The sequence below is a fragment of the Mobula birostris genome, chromosome 16, assembly GCF_030028105.1.
Source record: "Mobula birostris isolate sMobBir1 chromosome 16, sMobBir1.hap1, whole genome shotgun sequence".
Taxonomy (NCBI): domain Eukaryota; kingdom Metazoa; phylum Chordata; class Chondrichthyes; order Myliobatiformes; family Myliobatidae; genus Mobula; species Mobula birostris.
The window spans coordinates 18890816-18909444 of record NC_092385.1 but is presented as its reverse complement, the minus strand read 5'-3'; the positions used below and the strand labels follow the sequence as shown (position 1 = coordinate 18909444).

At 41.6% G+C, this 18629-nt stretch overlaps 1 protein-coding gene across 4 annotated transcripts in view; it reads right to left on the bottom strand.

The window, feature by feature from the left end:
• Nucleotides 1-1316: 1316 nt before the first annotated feature.
• The window catches only part of fbln2 (fibulin 2), a 254081-nt gene continuing 236768 nt past the window's right edge, over nucleotides 1317-18629 (bottom strand). For all 4 annotated transcript variants that reach the window (XM_072280371.1, XM_072280369.1, XM_072280372.1 and 1 more), the window contains 2 exons: nucleotides 4301-4424; nucleotides 1317-2794 (listed from right to left, as the gene is read on the bottom strand). In XM_072280371.1, the coding sequence (XP_072136472.1) occupies nucleotides 2437-2794; nucleotides 4301-4424 (482 nt within the window). In that variant the 3' untranslated portion in view covers nucleotides 1317-2436. The remainder of the gene's footprint in view (nucleotides 2795-4300; nucleotides 4425-18629) is intronic.

Genomic DNA, 18629 nt, shown 5'->3' with positions numbered 1-18629 from the left:
AGAAAGAAGTAATTAGGGGACAAAAGGACTTTGAGAAGGGAGGCGTTCACTGTTTGGCTGCTTTTGTTTTGTTGCTTGTTGTGTTCTGTGTTGTTCTGCTGAAGATTGCGGGCATACTAGGTTGGCGCTGGAAAGGGCAGCCCCCAGCCAACCCTTAGGGTATGTTAAAAAAGGATCTGGTGCTTAGAGAAAAGATCTAGTGCTTTCCTGGTGTATCTGATGAATAAACTCTTCTCGGGCTTCCTGCCAGGTACAGGTATCGATTAGTACCCACGTTTCAGTGACAAGCTCTCATTGGATCTGCACTGTAGGGGTGGGGGTGGGGGGAACAATTGCTTCTTTTAACTGCATATTCAGTTAAGCTTTGTTTTAAACTTAAGATGTTGTAATCTCTGTTACCGATTTCACTATCATCACAGTGGGAGGAGGTTTGCAGTAACACATTGCATCCAGGGAACCGTCATTTCAGCACGATAGTTTCAGATAACTGTCTGACCTTACTGCATATAGCTGTCTTGTGCTCAGACCCAGTGATCCAGAATGAACCCTTCACCTGTGTAGAATATGCCACAGACACTCAGTACTTCTTGCATATTTCACCTATAGGCACAATTTAACATCAGTGAAGTTCAACGGACTCCTAAGCCATCACATAAAATATAAAACTACATAAAATATTAAGAAATGACATAATAAATACTTTTATATAAAGACTTACTTTATTTTCTATTTGAAATCTATGCCCATATTTAATAGATGATCCTTAAGTGGTCAAGAGTGGAACATTTAAACCCTTTGAGGGTTATCAAGGCAGAATAAACTTTCATCTGATAACAAATAATCTCAGTTCCAACATTACAAATTAGAAAAAAAAGTATAAACAGTACTTAGCTTTAGGTTTGGATGAACATTTTTAGCAAATATCAGCTGTGCCTAAGAAAGTATGAGATATTGGCTGTGAAAAGTAACACCATAAACATGATTATTTCAAAAAGATAGTATCAGTAAAACAAAACAGAACAAATTCATTCCTGTTTATATTGTCATTGAAGCTTTCTGGTATCATACAAAATGTTATTCTCACACTAATAATTTTATTCACTATGGTAGGATAGAAATCCCCATGAGGGCAAGAAATCTATTTTAAAGTTAACATTGTCCAGAACAGAATACTTTTTTTAAAAAAATCAAATTTCACTACTAAAGTTATATGGAAATATAACTAGGCAACAGACTTGAGGCTTTTAAGAAAATCCATATTAACACATCCTAATTGCATGGTCCACTTCAAGAAATGATGAGTTAGTTTATCTTGGGTGGTAAAGCAAAATATATATATTTTAACATTCTTCTCTGTTTCATGAGCAAAGATTGATAATTATTAACCTCTCTAAATTTGCCCTCAAGCCGAATGGCTTTCCAGAACAATTCAGAGGACAATTATGACCCCAAATTGAGTCCATACATCTACAGAAAGAAAGAAGATTTCTTCTGCCTAAATGACAGAAGTCAGCCATTTGGGTTTTATAAGAGTCCGGTAAATTTACGGCTGCCTTTACTGATACTAGCTCTTATTCCATATTTATTTAATTAGCAGAATTTAAATCCTTCAGCTGTTGTTGGTGGGAGCTTAACTCATCCCTCAGGATAATTCGCTGGGCCTCAGGCTGTTTCCTGATAACAATGCAGTCCTCTGCTTCCATGTTTCACTTCCTCCCCATTATCATTGGTTTGCACTTCCACCCAAGATAAATTTTTACCAAAATTAGCTCCTTTTACAAAAAGGAGCAGATTCACTTCCCTTCAGATAGATGGAAGAGTCCTTTTGTTTAAATTATCACAATGACTTCCCCCACCAATTATGGCTTATTTCAATGTGATTGGCATCACTGCAAAACGAGTTTGCAAACAAATGAGACTAAACTAAATACATTTTCATGAAGGCAGTGGACATCAAACTGCTTAATCTTCATAACTTGATAATAACCTGCATCCTTTAGCATTTATCTTGATTGAAATTTTGAAATGAAAGGACATGAAAGACTGTGAAACAACTAAGTGATTTGTGTCATGCACCATTACTGGACAACTATGTTTCCAATGATGTGATTCAGATAGACTGAACTCCATATACTGTACTTGAAGCACAGTGCAATTAAGTTACTTTGCAAATATCAGTCAATATACTCTGGTAGCAACAGATGAGAGATATAGTGAATACAATTCACAAGATGACTTATGGAAAATCTTCGACCAAGGGTTAAAATGTTAAACAGGTGATTTTGATTCGGTTGCTTGGCTTTCATTTCTATTGACGCAAAAAGTCAAAATAACCCATCCATTCCCCTGCACCCCATTAAGTCAACTGGCCTTGTGAGCGTGCTAGTGTCAACCCTTTAAAACGTTATATCAGATACAACAGCTACAGTGTTTGCTTTAGAAAGGATGAGCAGCAACAAATACATAAATTTTAGCCAAGAAGGAAGTGAATGTTCCTTGGCGCCAAAGCTTCATTTCAACATCCAGCAAGAAGTCTTTTGATTCCATAAACTGCCGTTGTACGTAGACAATACCAGTATAAGCATTCAGCTTCCTTGTGCTGAAGTAATTTTCATTATTTCCTTTAATAATGGTCAGCACAATGTTATCTCCTATATAGGCAGGTGAAGGTGCAATACGGAAAATGGTGCTTGGAACCTGGACGTTGGTCGGGAGGGTCAACTGATAATAGGTGATTCTGACTGGAATGTTCTGGCAGTCCATGAAATTAGGGCACATGATGCGTTCACAGCGCCTAAGAAGCAAAGATTGATTTATTCACCATTGGACAACCAACAAAAGAAAGTTTTCATCATTAAGGAGACTGCAGGCCACATACACTCAGTGGCCACTTTATTGGGTACACCCGTACACCTGCTCATTAATGCAGATTTCTAATCAGCCAATCATGTGGCAGCAACTCGATGCATAAAAGCATGCAGGCACAGTCAAGAGGTTCAGTTGTTTAGCTCAAAAAGCAAACTGTAGAAGAAATGTGATCTAAGTGACTTTGACTGTGACAGCAGACAGGGTTAGTTTGAGTACTGCTGACCTCCTGGGATTTTCATGCACAACAGTCTTTAGAGTTTACAGAGAACGGTGCAAAAAAAACCCCAAAGAAAAACATCCAGTGAGCGGCAGATCCCGTGGGCAAAACCACCTTGTTATTGAGAGAGGTCAGGGAATGGCCAGACTGGTTCAAGCTGACAGGAAGGCGACAGTAACTCAAACAACCAAGCATTAGGATGATGTGTTAAACAGCTGAGAACGTCTTTGTTAATGTACTACAGCAACATAAAATAAGTTCTAGTTTATCAGAAATATATCAACTGTGTCCAAAGTAAAAATAAACTAAATTTAATCACGTTCCATTAATTCTATACAAACAGCTTATTTTGTCAGAATACTTATAGGCAATGATTTTTTTAAAAATCCTTTGGTTTGTATTAATTAGTATTGCTCTGGAAATTATCCAAGGCACCATAGACTTTACGTAAGGAGACTAGCGTCTGGTTAATCATGGTTGTCTGACACACCACAGAACTGCACATTTTAGAAATGTATTTTCATTTTGAAAGATGTTATCGAATCTGATTTGATCTACCCCTCTGGCAGTGCATTCCAGGGTATAACAACTTGCTGGGATAAAAACAAAATAATTTTGCTAGATTTGTTCACAAATTTTATATCCTGAGCTCTACCACTGCTCTCAAACCCTAGTTTGCATATCTGAAGGTGGAATCAATGCTGTGAGCAGGCAAGTAGGCCGTAAGGTCATTTTGCAGTATCTTTCTGTATTTTGGTGGGAATGTTTGCATAGAATCTCCAATATCAGATCCATGACCTTTTTCTAAATGGAAATAACTGGAGCAGTTCCACAGGGAAGAGACTGGATTGTTGGGAACTGCGCTGTGAGTCAGAGCCATGCTTTGAATTCCTATCTGAAGACATTAGTACTTCAGACCATCACTGAACTGATGCACTTGCAGAATCACCAAGGGTAAAATAACAAGAATTGCTATCCTCTTCATAATATGTCTAATTACAAAACATGGGGAGATAACCGTGATAGCTGCCTGCACTCACAGTCTGTCTTGTCAATTCTGCTGTCACAGAAAAATCTTTCATCATCCAAACAGCTTTGTCCTTCCAATTTCTGTAGTTCTTATCTTTCACTAGCAATTGCAACACCATCTAAAATTAAGTTCCACCATCTGGAAAAAAATCTGTGATTCGTAACAGGAAGAGATGGAGCACTTACATGTCAGAAACTTTTCTGTAGTTTGGTGGGCAATCCACTGAAGGACATTTGAATCCACCTTGGATGTTGAAGCAGATTTCAGTTGACGTGCAGTTGTGCGTCCCAATAGCGCATTCATCAATGTCTGTGAAAAGTTGCACAAAATACTCAAGTTCAATCGTTTACCACAAAGAAAATGTGCCAAACTGAAACCAACAGCAAGCTAGCTTAGCGTTTAGCGCTTCACTTTACAGCATCAGCGACCTGGGCTGATTTCCCGCTGCTGTCTCTAAGAAGTTTGTGCATCCTCCCCATGACTGCCTGGGACGACTCCGGGTGCTCTGGTTTCCTCCCACACTCCAACGACATACGTGTTGGTGCACAATTGGTCACATGGGTGTAATTGGGTGGCATGGGTTCATTGGGCTGGAACAGCCTGTCACTTTGCTGCATCTCTAAATCTATGTCTAAAATCTATTTTGTGGTTAGATGACAAAAATTTGCAAGGAAAAATAACTGCACGTCAAATTGTCAGGCCGTGGGTGAAGTATATTAACACTGGGACCCTGTTGACAATGGCATCGATATACACAATAAACAATAACGTCATTAAAATGACAGCCAATTTTTGAGATATGTTTTAAGCTTTGTCTAAAAAATTTAGTGGAATGTTGAAGAGCTCCTTGTGGTCAATGTTAACCCTGGGCTATACTAGGCAGCACATTGACTGCATAAAGAATTCGAGTGCATGCATTTTAAACTTCACAGATGCTAACCCAGCCAATTTAGAAATGAGTGGGAAAAATATCTAATTCTTCAGTAACATTCCTCACTGGTTCTTCAGTGGCCTACTTACTGTAGGAATATTCTTCCAGATGGAAGACTGCATTTCGACTGCCTGCTTCTGACTGGAGCAGGAAAGCACATCCCCGTCCTCCCTGTGGATGCTTTTGGTAGAGGCAAAGGAGAAGAGTGGAGTGTCTATTCCAGCAATTGACGGAGAGTTCCCCAACGTAATGTGCATCAGCCAAGATGAGTTTGTAAACTCCAGGAAGTATGAAATAACAAGTAGGAGAAGATGGCGGCACAACGGCAGCATGTGCGGCCACTTTGGTGATGATGTAGGGGACCGTGCACATTTCTGATTTGATGGAGGGACGGACGTGAGAGTACGGAGGAACATCTGGAAACTTCTGAAATGCCTGCTTCACTGCCACTGCTACTGTGTGGTAACCGGAATCTCCGGAGCAGGAGGCCCCAAAATCCTCAGCTTTGCGTGTTTCAGCAGCTGGGGCGAGGTCGAAGGCGCTCGGCAGAGGATGGCGCTCGGGAGGCTGTATCGGAGGGATGGTCGGAAGCTCGATGTTTTCGGACGGATGGACTCAGTGTCGGCTGTGGTCAGTTGCTTCCAAGGCATCGGTAAGTTGACGGTACCTGGAGGTTTATGGCAGGGAGTTTCTCCCTTTTGCCGCCTGCTATTGAGGCCTCAGGAGTCAATCGACTCGGGGATTTTTGAGAGTTTATTTACCGTGCCCATGATTTGTTCTTCATCAAATTATGGTATTGCTTTGCACTGCTGTAACTATTTGTTATAATTATGTGGTTCTGTCAGTGTTAGTCTTTGGTCTGTCCTGTTTTCTGTGATATTACTCCAGAGAAACATTGTATCATTTCTCATTTTCCAGGCCAAACTCTTGCCTCTTATATTCTGCCATCAACGCATTTTCTTTAAATGGTAACCTTGCAGAATAAGCAACTTCCTTTATTCCTCACTTCACTCTGCTGACCCTTAACTTCCCTCTGTCCTACCTTCACCATCCTGTACAGGGGACATAATCAGGACCCTATTAGTCCTTCTGGAACTGAGCATCAGCACGTGGCTGGTGAAGTTTTTAGTACTGGGTCTAGTTTCATTATGGATGAAAGGGTGCACGCCTGGCCACTTAAAAGAAATGGTTAGACAACCTTTTTTCTGCACAGAGATCTCCACCAGGACTCCCAAGGTCAATGATAATGAACAAAACTGATTACAAGAGTCACTTCAACACAGAACACCATGAACCTCTACTCTTGACCTTATGTAGATCCATTGTCATAAACAACAACTCTCTGCTTACAAGATTTCAGTTACCTGAACAGTACTTATACTATCATTGCTGTGCTGACAATGTTTAGATCCTGCAGGACAGCAGAATGCATGTAGATGTAAAGAGCAAATCCACCAGGTGTACTTATCAAGATATTTAATTGTATTGGAGATTTACTTCTCATCTCTCTTCCATAAACTCACATCTGTTCACCACAGTGTTTCCACCCCAACCCAGACACTCCATATATTAAGTAAGAAGTGGAAATTACTCCCTTTCTCACACAGCAAGTGTTACTTCACTGACTGTGCCAGAATATTTGTTAAAGAATGAATCTATTAACTCATTTTGTAAGTGGTAAGTGATCTTGCCTGACGAGGCTTAACATCAAGCAGAGAAGGTGGAAAGATTTGCAATACTTAAAGTATTTGAAGACTGCTCAATTATGGATAATGTTTAATTCTTCACACCTTTTGGGGTAGAGGAAGTCATGGTTTCATCAATCTGCTTTCATATTTAAAGTTATACGATGCTGAGTATCTTCTCCTGAGATTTCTTGGAACAAAATGTGGTAGGAAATGAAAAATAAGCTCAAAGTCACATATGGAGTAGAGAAAAGCATCAACAGTTCTATCGGGAATAGTAATAGCACAGGCACCAGCAAGCCTGAGTCCTCTGCTGTTCCAATACACTGTATGTGAGCAGTGAGTTATTAACAAGCTGCACTGTACAAGGAGATCACAATGTTCTTTTATGAATGCTGGTAAAATAGGCAGTGGACATGTAGAAGTTTCACTTCTTTAATAGAACAGGTCCTTCAGCCCACAATGTTCAGCAGACCAATATAAACTTACTCCACAATCAATCTTTGACATTTTTCTTAAAACTTCCAAATGTCCCTATTGCATCAGCTTCTACTACCACACCCAGCCTGGTGTTCCAGACACTCAGCACTCTCTATGTAACAAAAGTAGCTCTGACAACTCCCCTAAACTTTCTTCCACTCATGTTGAACTCATGTCCTCTGGTAACGTCCATTGCCACTCAGGGAAATAATGGATTCAATTCATTTCTGAAAATCTTCTTCTTAACCCTTCAGCATCAAAGATAACTTATTTTCTCAAACACGAAAAAAATCTTCAGATGCTGGAAATCCAAGCAACGCACACAAAATGGTGGAGGAACCCAGCAGGCCAGGCAGCACCTATGGAAAAGAGTAAACAGTCGACGATTTGGGCCAAGACCCTTTATCGGGACTTGTTTTTCAAGTCAAGTCACTTTTTATTGTCATTTTGACCATAATTGCTGGTACAGAGACGTTTTTCAGGACCATGGTGCTGCATGAAATAATACAAAAACTACACTGGACTACGTAAAGCAACACAAAAACTACACTAGACTACAGACCTACCCAGGGCTGCATAAAGTGCACAAAACAGTGCAGGCATTACAATAAATGATAAACAAGACAATAGGCACAGTAGAGGGCAGTAGGTTGGCAGTGGTAGGTCCAGGCTCCATTTTTGAGGGTTCCGACAAAATTGATGAGGAACACTCTACGATAGATGGGTAGCAGGTGCACAAAACATGGGTTTGGGTTTGTGAGGTGGTGTGCTCTTTTCACTACTACTTCTGTGTGTTCCCAACACATGATTTTGAAGTCCCCAGGGCTCAACTAAAAGCTGCTCCACCCCTTGTGTTTGCCGTAAGCCAGAAATTTCCAGAGATCAGTAGAATGGATGTGGCGATTTTTTTTCAAGAAATGTTTGAGAACATCCTTAAAAATTTTCTCCCTTTATCTTAACATGACAGACTTCATAATAAAGTTCTTCTTTCAAGAGTCTAGTGTCAAATTTCTGAAAAATATAGCTTGCTTAAAGGAACTGACTGAGGGTAACTACAGCTTCAGTGCTACGAGGTCTTGCCTTGGGAGAGGATGCAGACATTAGTTCCCTTACCCTTCTGGTGGGTTTGGAGAATATTGTGAAGACAAGCGGTAACTCTTCACTGCCTTGAGACACCTGCTGTAGATAATGCAACTCTCAGAAGCTCATAGAAGAGCAGGGATCACTCTGGCTTAAAAGACCATGAGCTGCGTGCTGAGTTGTTTTTCCCTTTCCCTCAGCTGGCCAAAGTCTGTTCTATAGCACTGAAATCAGTAACGAATTGTCCATCAAATGTCTCCCTTCAGTGAGAGCTAGCCCCTGGGATTTTTGATAAGGTGCGACTTTTCCAATGCTTCATCATAAACCTTTCTTATCAGAGGGCAGCGCTGTATAGCAGGAGCAGGTCTGTATTCAGGATGCTGAGTATAAGGCCTGTCCTCTCACATGCTTCAGTTGACATATTGGCAACAACTTGGAGCTCCGTTTCTAAAGGTGTGTAAGTGCAAATGTCATTTCTGCAATGAAGCTTGATTATTCTTAGTTCTGGAATGCAGACAACATCAATTTAAAAATTGATACTGCTCTCTACTGTGCATCTATAGAATGACTTGAGTCTCTTCAGCATCCTCAGAAACTGAGCTTCCTTGACTGTGTAGGCTGTGTTCTGGGATGATGAGAGGCTGTGCGTGATTTGAAACTACCTGCAGTTTGCACAGCTCTGCCGCCAGTGTAAATGAAGAGGGACGTGAGTGGTGTAAGTTCCCCTGAAGCCAACAAAGACCTCCTTTGTCTTGTTGACATTAAGAAAGAGGTTATTTGCCCTCTGCCTCCTCTCTGCAGGCCGTCTCATTGTTGTTGGTCATGAGCCCCTCCACCGTCGTGTCATCGGCAAACTTGATGCGATTGCTTGGGTGTTTGACAGTACAGTCCCTTGTGAAGAGAGTGTACAGCATTGGGCTCAGAACACAGCCCTGCGAAGCACCCACGTTGAGGATGATGAGCTGGGTGGAGCATTTGTGCATCCTTACAATCTGATGCTGAGATGCTGGCAATAACTTTCCTTGTGGCAAACAGAAGAGGGAGACTTCTGTGGTTACCACAATTCGATTTGCATCACTTCTTCGAGGTATTCTCAACCATAGCAATGCTAGGGTTCCCTGATATAACCTCCTCTTCCAGAAGTGGATGGTAAGATTGTGAATAAGTTTAGACATTTCAGCAGGAATAATTACTGTTCCTGAAGCCTTCTTATGCTTTTAGTTGGAATATGGCCTATATGATTTATTGTCATCCAGGGAGTAGGGGCAAAATTTGGCCAGACTGATGCAGTTGGATGGAGTCCAGGCAGTAGAGGAGGTCTTTTAAGTGTAGACATAGTCTGTAGGTTGTGGGTAAGCAAAATGTTGCCAACAAATATTAATTAACTTTCCTAGAAAAGCCATTTCAGCTTGCAATTCCCTTCGACTGTAGAATCCTAATAGCAGGATGTGAAAATAGATGCTCAACTCGTGCTGAGCAAAGAGGTGATCACCATGTTTTTGAGGTTTAAGATGTGTTCAAGTATATTAGCATTTCCAGTGCAATATCGTAATACACAGTGCTGTAAAGAATGTCCACAATATCTTAACAATATTTGTGAATCCCAAAAGTATTCTCACACACTGTGGAATTGTTTATGAACTCCAAGTGAGGCCTCACCAGTGCATTATAAAGCCGCAACACCTCATCCTGGCTTTCATATTTCATGCCAACATCGCATTTCTCTCTTTGGACTGTGGGAGGAAACTGAAGCACGTGGCACAGTCTGCAATCCAGAAGTTACTAGCCTGGAGGTCCTATTTTTCGATTTTTTATCTAGCTCCCTAGAATCTCCCTTCAGGACCTCCTCATCTTAACTACCTATGAGGTTGGTGCAGATATGCACCAAAACGCCTGGCTGCTCACCCTCAGCCATGAGAATGCCATGGACCTGATCCAAGATGTCCCTGACCCTAGCATCAGGGAGGCAACATATCACGCACTGGTCCCCATCGCGCCCACAGCATCTTTTCTCTGTTTCTCAGACTATGGAATCTCCTACCAACACTGCAGCTCTCTTACCTCACTGCTTTTCTAAGCCACAGCACCAGACTTAGTGCCAGACACCCATCCACTGTGGCTCCCCCTAGCACGCCGTCCCCCTCAACCGTATCTAAAGTTGTACCCACATTATTGAGGGGAGTGGCCACAGGTGTGCTCTGCACTGACTGTGCATTTCCCTTCCTTCTGACAGTCACCCAGTTACCTGTCTACTGCACCTAAGGGTGACTACCCCCCTCCAGCACCTCTCTATCACCTCCTCATCCTCCTGTATGAGTCGAAGATCATCGAGCTGCAGCTCCAGTTCCTTAATACCTTCTCTCAGCAGCTGCAGCTCGGTGCACCTGGTATAGATGTGTTTATCCAGCAGACTGGAGGTCTCCCAGACTTCCCACATCCCACACACAAAGGAAGGAAGGAACTGGGTTTTTGATTTGAAGACAGATAATAGGAATAAAGAACCAAAGATTTGGTATTCCTTAAATACTGGAAAGAAAGAAAATTGGATCAAAATCAAAAGCTCCTAGTCAAAATTCCTCTCTCTCTTACCAGGAAAATAAAATTTGCAATATCAGGGCGTATTTCCCTCTTATAAATACATAGCAATTTCTGCACAGAGGCAAAAGGCAGTAATGTTCATATTGCTGTGTAGATGTCTGTTTGATGCTATGGTCCAGTAGACACCCAGATGGACTGACAGGGGGTTCGTTACTTGTTCACCATGGCCCTGCTCCAATACTGACACCATTAAAGTATATTTTGTTTATACATACCATAGAATGGGTGCAGAGGAGATTTATAAGAATGTTGCCTGGATTGGGGAGCATGCCTTATGAGAACAGGTTGAGTAAACTTGGCCTTTCTGCTTGGAGTGACGGAGGATGAGAGGTGACCCGATAGAGGTGTATAAGATGATGAGAGGTATTGATCGTGTGGATAGTCAGAGGTTTTTTCCAAGGGGTGAAATGGCTAGCACGAGAGGACACAGTTTTAAGGTGCTTGGAAGTAGGTACAGAGGAGATGTCAGGGGTAAGTTTTTTTTTACGCAGAGAGTGGTGAGTGTGTGGAATGGGCTGGTGGAGACAGTGGTGGAGGTGGCTACGATAGGGTCTTTTAAGAGACTCCTGGTTAGTACATGGATCTTAGAAAAATAGAGGGCCTTGAGTAACCCTAGGTAATTTCTAAGGTAAGGGCATGTTCGGCAAAGCATTGTGGGTTGACGAGCCTGAATTATGCTGTAGGTTTTCTATGTTCCATGTTTCTAAATGCAACTTCAGTCGCAATAAACTTATGCCCTACTGCACATTCATATTTACAAGTCATCACCTAGCCCACTTAAATTTAGAATGCTATCCCAAAAGAGTAATAAAATCCTAAAATTTAATCTAATAAAAAGGATCTTTTTCTTATTCAGTCACCTTGAATTGAAGGCCTTAACGACCATCTATTTTTCATAGACATCTTTTTTGTCACGTATCTACTTTTTGGAGGCTGTGTCAGCTTTATTACCATTGTTTATGACCGGCATAAACAGAAAAGATTCTGCAGTTGCTGGAAATCCAGTGTAACACACACAAAATGCTAGAGGAGCTCAGCAGGTCGGGCAACATCTACGGAGAGTGATAAAAAGTCGACGTTTCGGGCCAAGAGTCCTGATGAAGGGTTTTGACCCGAAACGTCAACAATTCATTCCTCTCCATAGATGCTGCCTGGCCTGCTGAGTCCCTCCATCATTTTGTGTGCACTGCTTGTGATTGGTGTGTGTAATTTAGGATCGTTTGATCAGACAATTTTTTAAAAATCTTTAGCGATACAGCAGGTTAACAAGCCTTTCAGCCCAATAATCCTATGCAGCTCAATTATACCCATGTGACCAACTAACCTACTAACCAGTTCATATTTTTGTTCTAATGTTAAATTATTAGTCATTTTAATTTGCTTTATTAATAGAATTTTACAGTCCAGTTATTGTTGTTTCCTGGATTGCTCCCTGTATTAAAGTTAGATACCTTTTCATAATTACACCAAAATAGAGTTGTACAGTGTAGAAACAGGCCCATTCAACCCATTGTGTCTCTGCTGACCATCGCACTTATCTACAATAATCACAATTGCCTGCATTATTTCCCTAACCCTCTGTGCTTAATCATTCAAAAATATTTAAGATGACTCCTAAAAGGTTTTTCCTGTTCCTGCCTCAACCACCGCCTTTTGCAGCTGATTCCAGATACACCAACGTTGAAAAATTTCCTCCTCAGATCCTCTTCAACTTCCTCCCTTTCAACTTAAAACATATAGCCGTGTAGTTTTGGACACTTTGCCCATGAGAAACAGACACTGGCTATGTATCTTGTCTATGCCTCGCACAATTTTATACACCTCTGGTACGTCTCACTTCTCAACCTCCTGCTGGGCCTGAACTCTTTTCCTTCTCATTTTCAAAACCCTCCCACTTGTCAGATCTCCCTTTATGAGCAAACAGCTTCTCCCAATCAAATTGTGTGTGCTTCTGCCTAATACGATTGAAATTAGCCTCCCCCCAATTTAGGACTGGACTTGAGGACCAGTCCATAACTATTTTGAAACTCATAGAATTATAGTCACTGGTCTCAAAGTGATCCCCAACTGATACAGCAATCACTTCTCCAGCCTTATTTCCTAAGAGGCAGTCAAGTGTAGTCCTTTCTCTATCAGAACATTCTACGTATTACTTAACAAATTCTGCCCCATCTAAGCCCTTAGCACTAAGGTAGTCCCGGTTAAGATTAGGGAAGTTAAAATAACTTACTATTACCATGCTATTATTCCACTATCAATCTATGATTTCTCTATACATTTGTTCATCTACTCCCTACTGCTTATTAGAGGACCTTTTCTATAATCCTATCAAAATGATCACTCTTTTCTTTCTTTTAAATGCTAGGTGTATCACCTTACTGAATTTATTGTTTATTGAGATACAGCATGCAGTGGGTCCTTCTGGCCCTTTGAGCTGTGCTGTCCAGCAATCCCAATTTAATCCAAGCCTAATCACAGGACAATTTACAATGACGTATTAACCTACCAACCAGTGCACCTTTGGACTGTGGGAACCCACACGGTCATGGGGAGAACGTACAAAGTCCTTACAGGCAGTGGCGGGAATTGAACCTGGATTGTATTGTAAAGCACTGTGCTAAGCACTACACTTCCATGTTAATGTCCCCAGATATCCTTTTTTGATACTGCTGTGAAGTTTCCCTTGATCAATAGTGCAATTCTCTTTCCTCGCTAAATCGAATTGTCCTCTCCAATATTTCCCCTAACATATTAGCAAAGCAGTTATATGGTACTGCTTCAAGTGACTAAGACATCTCTAAATATTTTACAATTAATATTTTATGATTAGGGATAGTCAGCATGGCTTTGTCATGGACAGGTCATGCCTTACGAGCCTGATAGAATTCTTTGAGGAAGTAACAAAACACGTTGATGAAGGTAGAGTATTGGATGTAGTGTATATGGATTTCAGTAAGGCATTTGATGAGGTTCCCCATACAAGCTCCTTCAGAAAGTAAGGAGACATGGGATCCAAGGAGACCTTGCTTTGTGGATCCAGAATTGGCTCCACAAGGCAAAGGGTGGTTGTAGATAGTTTGTATTCTGCATGGAGGTCAGTGACCAGTGGAGTTCCGCAGGGATCTGTTCTGGGACCCCCTTCTCTTTGTAATTTTTATAAATGACCTGGATGACGAAGTAGAAAGGTGGGTTAGTGAGTTTGCTGATGACACAAAGGTTGACGGTGTTATGAATAGTCTGGAGGGTTGTCAAAGGTTACAGCTGGACATCGATAAGGTGCAGAACTGGGCTGAGAAGTGGCAGATGAACTTCAACACAGATAATTGTGCAGTGGTTCATTTTGATAGGTCAAATTTGAAGACAGAATATAATATTAATGGTAAGACTCTTGGCCATGTGGAGGATCTGAGAGATCTTGGGGTCCATGTCCATATGACACTCAAAGCTGCTGTGCAGGTTGATAGTGTTGATAAGAAAAAATATGGTGTGTTGGCATTTGTCAACCATGGGATTGAGTTCAAGAGCCGTGAGGTAATGTTACAGCTATATAAGGCCTTGATCAGACCTCACTTAGAGCATTATGTTCAGTTCTGGTCACCGCACTGCAGGAAGGCTGTGGATACTGTAGAGAGAGTGCAAGGATGTTGCCTGGATTGGAGGGCGTATCTTAAGAGGTTGAGTGAACTTGGCCTTTTCTCCTTGGAGCGACGTAGGATGAGAGGTGACCTGATAGAGATGTATAAGATGATGAGGAGCACTGATCATGTGGATAACCAGAGGCTTTTTCCCAGAGCTAAAACGGCCTAAATGAGGGGGCATAGTTTTAACGCAAACACGAGGAATTCTGCAGATGCTGGAAATTCAAGCAACACACATCAAAGTTGCTGGTGAACGCAGCAGGCCAGGCAGCATCTCTAGGAAGAGGTACAGTCGACGTTTTGGGCCGAGACCCTTTGTCAGGACTAACTGAAGGAAGTGCTAGTAAAAGATTTGAAAGTGGGAGGGGGAGGGGGAGATCCAAAATGATAGGAGAAGACAGGAGGGGGAGGGATGGAGCCCACACACATTCTTTCTCTCTCTCTCCTTTTTCTCCCTCTGTCCCTCTGACTATACCCCTTGCCCATCTTCTGGGTTTCCCCCCCCCCTTTTCCTTGTCCCTGGGCCTCCTGTCCCATGATCCTCTCAGATCCCCTTTGCCAATCACCTGTCCAGCTCTTGGCTCCATCCCTCCCCCTCCTGTCTTCTTCTCTCATTTTGGATCTCCCCCTCCCCCCCCAACTTTCAAATCTCTTACTAGCTCTTCCTTCAGTTAGACCTGACGAAGGGTCTCGGCCCGAAACGTCGACTGTACCTCTTCCTAGAAATGCTGCCTGGCCTGCTGTATTCACCAGCAACTTTGATGTGGGGGCATAGTTTTAAGGTGCTTAGAAATAGGTACTGAGCGGATGTCAGGGACAAGTTTTTCCACATAGAGAGTGGTGGGTGCATGGAATGCGTGGAAGATGTTGTTGAGTTGTCGTCAGCTCAAGGCAACCTTACGGATAGTGTAGCTGTCCATAGGACTTTCATGGCAAGATATCAAAGCATATTGCCAGGCCTTTCTTCTGCAAAGATATTGCTGCAGCCCAGGTTGGGACCATAGGATATAGGAGCACAACTAGGCCATTTGGCCAATCGAATCTGCTCCGCCATTTCATCACGGTTGATCCGATTTTCCTCTCAGCCCCAACCTCCTGCCTTCTCCCCATATCCCTTCATGCCCTGACTGATCAAGAATCTATCAGCCTCTGCCTTAAATCAATACAGCCTCCACGGCTGCCTGTGGCAAAGAATTCCACAGATTCACTACTCTCTGGTTAAAGAAATTTCTCCTCATCTCCATCATAGAAGGACACCTCTCTATTCTGAGGATGTGTCCTCTGGTACTAGTTTCTCCCACCATATGAAACATCCTCTCCACATCTACTCTTTTACCATTTGATAAGTTTCTATAAGGTCACCCCTCTTTTTTCTGAATTCTATTGAATATAGGCCTAGAACCATCAAACACTCTTCATATGACAGGCCATTCAATCCTAGAATCATTTTTGTGAACCTCCTTTGAGCACTGTCCCATTACTGCACACCTTTTCTAAGATAAGGGGCCCAAGACTGCTCACAGTGCTCCAAGTGAGGCCTCAGCATTACATCCTTGCTTTGATATTCTGGCTTTGAAATTAATGCTAACATTGCATTTACCTTCCTCACCACAGACTCAACCTGCAAATTAATCTTGAGGGAATCCCAAGTCCCTTTGCAATGCAGTTTTTTGTACAAGTCATGTTGTAATAAGGAATCCTGGCAACCAGTGTGCTTACAGCAAGATCTCAAGTTTATTGTCATCTGAATGCAGATATATACAACCAAACTGTAGGAGCCATCTACCTATTTATTGTCTGTCTATATTTTACTTGTGTTGTGCATCCGCACTCTGGGATAAGATGATTTGTCATGTGGGTTTGGGTGGCGATAAAAATAAATGAACATATTTCCTTGTTCACCTGATTGGCGGCATAGCGAGGGGGTGAGTGGTGAGCACATATTTTTTGTTAACTGCCCATTTTTGTTTGAATTTGATCCAATTACACTAGTCTCGTTTGTTTTTGCCTTGCATGAATTACAGAAGAGTCGAATGATTTTATTGTTGCTTTATAATAAAGGATTAAACGTACGTTTTCGACTTGGAATTCAGTTAGTTGGACCTACATTAGAAGATTGGCACGAAATTATCTTGGAAATATTTAAAATGGAAAAGTTGACTTACTCCCTGAGAATTCAAAAAGAAAAATTTTATCAAATCTGGAATAAATGGATTGAATATATAACCCCAATGCGAGCAGACTTTAGATGAATCTCCCAACGATTTATACTGCTCTTCTCATCAACACAGTAATATTGCTAATGTAAGCACCCCTAGTCTAAATGTTTACTGTTTTTGTCTTTTTTTTGCTTGGAAAATAGAGAATTAATACAAGTAAAGGAAAAGATTTGGGTAAAGGATAAAAAATGATAAAATTAAGTAAATAAGTACATAGGGATCGGATAATTATGTTTGGGGGCAGGAGCAAGCATGAACAAGTTAGGATATAAACACCTATAATGGTTGTTACATAGGCTTACACACAACATTTTGGACCAGAAGAAGTGATCCAGAAGAGATATATGGAAACTATTACTAATCCACTATTATTACTACTTTCCTTAACAATTAACACCATCACTTAGCCTAATAGATTAGAATTTCTACTGTTCTATTTAAGTGTCTAATTTCTTTTTATATCATCTCAATGTGTACTTAAGAATGTATAAATAATTATAGTTTTATACATATAAAAAAATGGAAAAGGTTATACATGTGAAAAAAGTACATGATACTTGTGAATTCCTTATCCAAATAGAAATAAAATTTTAAAAAAAGGAATTCAGTTAGTTGGAAGCACAAAACTCTCTCACTTAGCCTCTCAGCGACTCTTAGTTTGTTTTCAAGTAGATGCTACACAAATGAAACAATGTTCCTTTGTGAACCCACAAAATATGTATCAGACACAGCACATAAAATAAAATATTGCCACAAATAAATTTAAAAAAATATGATTCAAAGTGTATGTGGTGCGCAGCACAGGGGAACAGTACAATAAACAGTAAACAGCTCGCTGACTTAGTGATAAGACCTCGCTGATTATAGGGTATTTTTTACCCTCACAGCTTGAGGGAAGAAGCTTTTATCTGGTGAGGCAGTCTTAGACCTGATGTTCCTAGACAATAGACAATAGGTGCAGGAGTAGGCCATTCAGCTCTTCGAGCCAGCAGCGCCATTCATTGTGATCATGGCTGATCATCCACTATCTGTATCCAGTTCCTGCCTTATCCCCATAACCTGTTCCTGTACCTCCTTCCTGACAGTCGTGGGTCAAAGAGATTAAGGGATGGGTGGTAGGGATCCTCAACAATGCTTGGGGTCCTTCATATACAAAGCTCCCACCATTTGACAAGCCTCTCTACCTCCTCGGTATGCAGACTTGTCATTGTCACTGATGAGGCCAATCACTGTTGTATCATCAGCAAACTTGATGATGCAGCTTGAGCTGGATCTGGCTGCGCAGTTGTGAGTCAGCAGCGGGCTGAGCACACAGCCCTGGGCGACACCAGCGCTCAGCGTGAAGGCACTTGAGACATTGCTGCCAACTCATAGTGACTGGGGTCTTTCCAACAGGACGTCCAAGATCCAGATACAGAGAGGAGCGTTTGGTCCCAGCAAGGACAGCTCACCTACCAGCCTCTGACAGATGATTGTGTTAAACGCCAAGCTGAAGTTGATGAATAACAGCTTGGCATATGCGGCATTGTTTTCTACGTGAGACAGGACGGAGTGGAGGCTGGGGCTACAGCATCATCAATGAAGGTAGGATTTTATACAATCCATTACCAGCTGCACAAAGAGCACTTCATGATTGTTGAGGTTAGTGCCATGGGCTGAAATCATTTAGGCAGGCTACCGTTCTGACCAGATAATCTGCTTTACAATTGTTCTTTAAGAAATAAATATTGGCTTAGAATATGGACATAAGCAACTTCACCACTTTTCATGGTTCATAGCTGAGGAATGGGTAATGGGGACAAGCTCCCACTTCCTATTACGTATTCCCAATGGCGTGTGTCTCAAATAGCCTCTGAGAATCTAGTCCAACTCTTGGCCTTAGT